This window comes from Saccostrea echinata, unplaced genomic scaffold (assembly GCF_033153115.1).
Source record: "Saccostrea echinata isolate AGI-Se365-2 ecotype Australia unplaced genomic scaffold, CSIRO_AGI_Sech_v1 ptg000023l, whole genome shotgun sequence".
Lineage (NCBI taxonomy): Eukaryota > Metazoa > Mollusca > Bivalvia > Ostreida > Ostreidae > Saccostrea > Saccostrea echinata.
The window spans coordinates 13,966,623-13,967,500 of record NW_026889772.1 but is presented as its reverse complement, the minus strand read 5'-3'; the positions used below and the strand labels follow the sequence as shown (position 1 = coordinate 13,967,500).

The 878-nt window shown below is 34.7% G+C and overlaps 1 protein-coding gene across 1 annotated transcript in view; it reads left to right on the top strand.

The window, feature by feature from the left end:
* LOC133191230 (lysosomal aspartic protease-like) overlaps positions 1-347 on the top strand; it is an 11,775-nt gene extending 11,428 nt beyond the window's left edge. Inside the window, exon 9 of the mRNA XM_061326982.1 lies at positions 56-347. Within this exon, the coding sequence (XP_061182966.1) occupies positions 56-232 (177 nt within the window). The 3' untranslated portion in view covers positions 233-347. The remainder of the gene's footprint in view (positions 1-55) is intronic.
* Positions 348-878: the final 531 nt, after the last annotated feature.

Sequence of the window (878 nt, the reverse complement as noted above, 5' to 3'; positions counted from 1 at the left end):
TAACACTGCACTAGTATATCTCATTCTCTTTAAATTCATTAAATTCATTAATCAGGTTTCACAACAAGGGCAGACTATTTGTTTGAGCGGTTTCGCTGGTATAGACGTGCCTCCCCCAGCTGGCCCCTTATGGATTCTGGGGGACGTTTTCATTGGTCGATTTTACACCGAGTTCGATCTGGAAAACAACCGAGTTGGATTCACCAATGTTGTCAACCTGTCAGACGCATAATAGTCGTCTATTGCATATAACAAATACCTTATATAGAATTATGTTTAGAATTAAAAATATAAATTTCATGATCATCTGTCAGCTATCTTGTGTAATAAAATTATTTATTTTACGAGTTATTCGTCTTTTTTTTTTCTTCAAATCTGCAGTCGTGTACCTCACTTTAAAAAAAAATCCACGTATTCTACCAGCTACACCACTGGAGGGCTAAAAATACGCCGTATTAAGGTACTCCATCTCAAAATGTTAATATTAACAATTTATTTCTTACACTTCTACATGTTTTTAATGTATTTTTAAGCTGTCATACCGGGATGTGAACCTAGTACATTCCACACGACTGTTTTTAAGATTTTAAAAGTTTTTTCATGTATTTCTATGTAAAACTTTGATCGTCCATTGTGGCCACACCCTACCCAATGGGGTCATGATTTGAACAAATTTGAATATATATTATTTGTGGATGATGCTTCCATATAAAGCTTTGATGTTCTTGGAGAAGATTTTTACAGATTCTTTCTTATGTATTTCGATAAAAAATTTCGATTGCTCATTGTGGCCCCACCCTACCGCCAGGGATCATGCTATGAATAACCTGAGGATGCTTACATATAGATAAGATTAATCATGGCTTTTCTATTCTTGA